Source organism: Cyphomyrmex costatus, unplaced genomic scaffold, assembly GCF_001594065.2.
Source record: "Cyphomyrmex costatus isolate MS0001 unplaced genomic scaffold, Ccosl1.0 scaffold1544, whole genome shotgun sequence".
In the NCBI taxonomy this organism is placed as follows: domain Eukaryota; kingdom Metazoa; phylum Arthropoda; class Insecta; order Hymenoptera; family Formicidae; genus Cyphomyrmex; species Cyphomyrmex costatus.
The window spans coordinates 10,387-16,394 of NW_017275549.1; the positions used below are offsets into that span (position 1 = coordinate 10,387).

The 6,008-nt window shown below is 42.1% G+C and overlaps 1 protein-coding gene across 1 annotated transcript; it reads left to right on the forward strand.

The window, feature by feature from the left end:
- Positions 1-2,484: 2,484 nt before the first annotated feature.
- Positions 2,485-3,249, forward strand: LOC108783577 (uncharacterized). The gene has a single exon (XM_018552176.1). It carries the CDS (start codon positions 2,485-2,487, stop codon positions 3,247-3,249), a length of 765 nt encoding a protein of 254 aa, XP_018407678.1.
- The last annotated feature ends 2,759 nt before the right edge of the window (positions 3,250-6,008 follow it).

A 6,008-nucleotide genomic window follows, 5' to 3' on the forward strand; every position in this document is an offset into this window, starting at 1 on the left:
ATATACCGAAAATTGTTTTACTGCGAGAGTTTGAGAATTGTATAGATCTGCTGTGGGATAGACTACCTGAGCATATACGAGCCGATTCGGAGGTACAACGACACCGTCGGTGTCTGAAGCATTACAATTTGCCGAGTCATCAAACGCATATCGACGGTCCAGCGCCGTTGATAAAGAATTGTAGCGAATGCCGTCGAGAGGCAGAGGTTTGTTAAATAAAGCGATAAACGCGCTTCCTTTCGAACTGCACATTCCCGGTTACCAGTTTTGTGGACCGGGGACGCGTTTGGAGAAACGATTAGCTAGAGGCGACAGAGGGATTAATCCATTGGACACGGCGTGTCGCGAACACGATATAGCGTATTCGCACAACAACGGTCTCACTGAACGGCACGCGGCTGATAATATACTCGCTGAAAAGGCGCGGAAACGCATTACCGCGAGAGATTCGTCTCTCACAGAGAGAGCCGCCGCCACAGCTGTTTGGGCGGCTATGAAGGCTAAAACGAAGATGGGTATGGGCTTGAAAACAAAGAAGCGAAAGAGTAAGAGGATACTTCCGATAGCGAAACGCGGCGGTATCCTGCCTGTTCTTCCGCTGCTGGGCGTCCTCGGGTCGTTGGTCGGTGGAGCGGCGGGAGTCGCCAAGGCTGTAAATGATAGCAGAGCAGCGGAGCGTCAGCTGGAAGAAATGCAACGTCATAATCGCGTCATGGAAGGTCACGGTGTTTATCTCGCTCCCTACAAGCGTGGACGAGGAGTAGTAAAGAGAAAAAAAAAAACGTCGATGAGACGTTAAAAATACCAACGGGTGTAACTACCAACGTGCAACTGCTACAACTTGCAAAACGTATGCGCATTCCGTATTTCAGAGGTATCTTTATGCGTACGACATTACCGGTGGAAGGAGTACGTCGAAACGAGAGCGGTATCGTGAATCTAGACAACGCTGAGGGACCCGGTACGCATTGGGTAGCGTACGCGAAAAGGGGGAATCGTGTCATATATTTCGACAGTTTTGGTAACCTCCGGCCGCCGAAGGAACTCGAGCGATATCTAACAAACTGTGTAATCCAGTACAATCACATACCTTATCAACGTTACAATCAGAGCAATTGCGGACAGTTGTGTCTACAGTTTCTGCAGACGAGTGATAAACAATTTAAAGACTGACATTGCGCGGTTTAACTCAGTATTCGTTCAAACATGTCGCTGACGTTTACGCTGACGGGCAAAAGTAGTGTTCTAGCCGTGAGCTATTTTCCGGCGGTAGATTTGAGCGATGGCGATTACGAGCTCGGTCTAACTGACTTTAAAACGTATTATACTCTACCGAATGTAAATTCAACAAACAACAAGTTTTATTTCGACAATGAGGAAATTGTGATTCCCGAAGGATCGTACGAACTGCGCGATATAGATCGGTATTTGAAGCGTGAAATTTTACGTTCTCGTGGTGTAAAACGTAAGAAGGATGACGAGTATCCACTGGTAATTCGCGCCAACAACAATACGATGAAGAGTGAAATCAAATGCGCATATTCGATAAATTTCGCCAAACCTTACAGCATTGGACCGCTATTGGGATTTTCATCGAATCGCGTGCTCGAACCGCAACAGTGGTATGAGTCGGACGTGCCAATAAATATCATCAACGTAAACATTATTCGTATCGAGTGCAACGTGACCGCGGGTGCGTACAGCAACGACAAGTGCGTGCACACGATACACGAGTTTTCACCGATTGTCCCACCAGGATATAAGATATCGGAAAGGCCGACGCAGATCATTTACCTTCCGATCGTCGTACGGAGCATTACGGATCTGACGATTCGCGTGGTGGATCAAGACGGCCGATTGCTCGATTTTCGTGGAGAGGAGATAACCGTTAGATTGCATGTACGGAGACGACGGCGCTAACGTGAGATGCTTGTGCTGAATGAACAACCGAAACAGACGGAGATTTTAACGGCGAGATTTCATCTAGAAAAAAACTCACTGCGTCCAACGTTGCATTTTTAAAGTCGTTGGGTTTTATTGTACGAAATGGCTGATATCTTGAATATTGCCGGTGAACCGATCTTTGACGATCGCATCGTCAAGTTTGAATTTCATACGTACAATCCATACGCCAATACGACGTTTGGACATAGCGACGAGATACGAATACTTATACAGCAGCAGGATTTATACACGTTGCCATGCGAAAGTTTTCTCTACATTGAAGGAAGATTGTCCGTGAAGAAGAAGGACGAAAAGACGCCAACAACGCTTGGAAATAATTGCATAGCGTTCATGTTTGATGAAATTCGGTATGAACTCAACAGTGTGGAGATTGATCGCAACAGAAATGTTGGAATTACCGGTACCCTCAAGAACTATGTATCGTTGACGTATGACAAGTCTTTGATTGCGCTAAACACTGGGTGAAATTCTAGATCCGACATAACGGAAGGTTACTTTAACTTTTGCGTACCACTCAACATGCTGTTGGGCTTTTGCGAGGATTACAAACGCGTGATTGTTAACGCTCGCCATGAATTGATTTTGATACGAGCGCGCAACGATAACAATTGTATACTGGGAAATTCAGCGCCGGAACCGGAGGTTGAACTGATCAAAGTGCAATGGCGGATGCCTCATGTTATGCTAAACGAGATCAATAAACTATCAATGCTGCGAGCATTGGAAAGCGGTCGTTATCTCAGTATGAGTTTTCGCTCATGGGATCTATACGAGTATCCTTTGTTACAGAGTACGACGAAGCATTCATGGGTTGTCAAAACGGCGACTCAACTCGAGAAGCCGCGTTACGTTATTTTTGCTCTTCAGACCGGTCGAAAGAATATCATGTCTCAAGATGCGAGCGTGTTTGATGATTGTAAATTGAGTAATGTGAAGCTTTATCTCAATTCAGAGTTTTATCCGTACGGTGATTTGAATCTCGATTTCGACCAAAAGAGATACGCTCTCCTGTTTGATATGTACGCGCGTTTTCGTAAGGCATATTATGGAATCGACTGCTTCGAAACGCTGCTCAATGTACTCTCGTTTATCGAGAAAGGACCGTTTGCTGTCATTGACTGCTCGCGACAAAACGAATCCGTCAAGAGCGCTACCGTGGATGTACGAATAGAATTTGACTGCAAGGAGAATGTACCCGCCAATACTACCGCCTATTGCCTCATCATACACGATCGTGTTATCGAATACTGCCCGCTGTCCAACGTAGTGCGCAAGATTATGTAAATCGCACCGTCAGCAATTATCTTCAATTTAAGAGAGATTAACACTGATATGAGTGCAGTTTCGAATAAATGCTCGTCATGATCATACCAACGTTTGTGGATCAACAAGGATTCGTCGTAGACAAGAAATTTATCGTCAAGGAAGTAGCAGTGCTGAGAAGAGGAACTGTTATCACACACTACATTTTTTCATGTCCTATGCCATAGAATTTACTGACAAGATCCAACAAATCTTGCGCTTCCTGGTTGAGTGTTTATCACCATGGTTTGCGATGGGAAGACGGGATGGTCCCGTACAGCATGGCGAAACGTCTAATCACAGAGGCTGTAATAGAAGACGATGAAGCTCTCGTATATGTAAAGGGGCTTGAAAAACGACAATGGCTATCCGATATACTCGATTGCGATAATGCGATCGTTGAAACTCTAGATGCGCATTACGAAGATGTAGAATCCCTACGTAATATAGATGCTTGTAATACAATACGGTGTGGAAGACACGCTAAGAATTGTGCTTTGCAAAATGTATTTAAAATATTCAACTGGTGGTCGCAACACCAGGAATAATTGTAAGATTTTTAAAATAAATGTAAGATTTTTTAAATAAATAAATACGAAACTAATATGAGAATAGGGCTACGAGCCGTAGAAATTCATTAAATTCTATAATTCTTTATTAATTCTAATATATGTGAAGTTTTCTATGTCTTGCTTTGTCAATGGACTCTTGTCATTTTTTGCGCCGTTTTTACTACACATATATCAAAGTTTAATATTAAAGTTATAATAATTAAAATCTGTGAAAAATAAGATTGCGAAGAATATCACGAGTTGGCGTTTCGTCCCGGCTTCCACTACTGGACTCATCAGTAAGGTAATGTAGTGGGAGCCTACCTTAGACGCCTGTTTAAGTTATTAAATCGAAAATCTATATATACAGATATACGCAAATCCAAGTACTTGCGAGAATTTTAGCGAATATCTATAGACCTCTGATGGCGAGTCGACGTAATAATATTCTTCGCAATATATTTATTTTTAAAGTATTACTCTCTTATCCCCATCCACTTGCGCGCCGAACAATCATCGGTCTTAAAACGCAACTCAATCAAGAAAATTCCCCCCCAACATTGCGCGCCGAACTATCGTCAGTCTTGAAACGCAATTCTATCTGAAATAACGTACCCTTAATAAAATTGTAATATTAAACGCATCATTTCGCCCGCGTAATTTTTAAAATTATAATTGTAATGTGGCTCAATAAATTTAAAACTAATATGAGAATAGGGCTACGAGCCGTAGAAATTCATTAAATTCTATAATTCTTTATTAATTCTAATATATGTGAAATTTTCTATGTCTTGCTTTGTCAATGGACTCTTGTCATTTTTTGCGCCGTTTTTACTACACATATATCAAAGTTTAATATTAAAGTTATAATAATTAAAATCTGTGAAAAATAAGATTACGAAGAATATCACGAGTTGGCGTTTCGTCCCGGCTTCCACTACTGGACTCATCAGTAAGGTAATGTAGTGGGAGCCTATCTTAGACGCCTGTCTAAGTTATTAAATCGAAAATCTATATATACAGATATACGCAAATCCAAGTACTTGCGAGAATTTTAGCGAATATCTTTAGACCTCTGATGGCGAGTCGACGTAATAATATTGAAACAACCTAATTTCCGCGCGGATCAGCTCGTCGTAATTTTCGCTAGTCGCGAAAAAGGTTCGCACGGGAAGAGAGAATGCAGAATCAAATTTAGACTAGACACAGTATTTTACAAAAGACAGAAAGAAACGTTTATTGTGTTGTAACGATGCACCTCAGACTGCATCGTTCCCGGTAGCTACTTCTTGTATATTATAATTCGTATTGGGCATGAGTATTGTATCATTACACAGCCCAACAAAATTTTGTTGACTTACAAGTAGAAGTCGATTCCGATAGGATTTTTTCCGCAGAATCCAAATATGCTTATAAAAATATTGAATTGGCTCTAGTTTTTAAACAACTGAAGATCAAAAGAGTCGAATCACACGATTTTGCCAAATTTTGAGCGTCTATCAAAAAGGAACGAGCAACAATAAAATTGTCTTCCCGTGACGAAAAGAAAGCTCGAGTATTGTTCTTTCAAGATACGGAACATGAAATTGGATGCAGTGAATTTTACACATGTGTTTTCGTGTGTATGTGTGCGTGTTTCTGCTATCGCCATTACGGAAGGCACGGACGTAGTAGACTGTAATTCACATGTAATCCGTTCGGGGCACTGCATTAACGTGAATATTCTCCTCGCCTCTCACGTGTGTGTGTGTGCGCGTGTGCGTGTGTGCGCGCGTGTGTGCGTGCGCGTGCGTTCGTCTGACACACACACATACTGACACGTACCCATGTGAGAGACGAGGGGAGGACTCTCGTTAGTCCAGCATCCCGAAAGGATCAGAAGTCATACTGCGTCCGTCTCGTTGGTAATGCCGAGACAGGTACACGCACACATTCACATGAAAACACGTGTTTAAAATTCACTGCATCTAATTTCGTGCTCCATATCTTGAAAGAACAATACTCGAGCTTTCTTTTCGTCACGGGAAGACAATTTTATTGTTGCTCGTTCCTTTTTGATAGACGCTCAAAATTTGGCAAAATCGTGTGATTCGACCCTTTTGATCTTCAGTTGTTTAAAAACTAGAGCCAATTCAATATTTTTATAGGCATATTTGGATTCTGCGGAAAAAATCCTATCGGAATCGACTT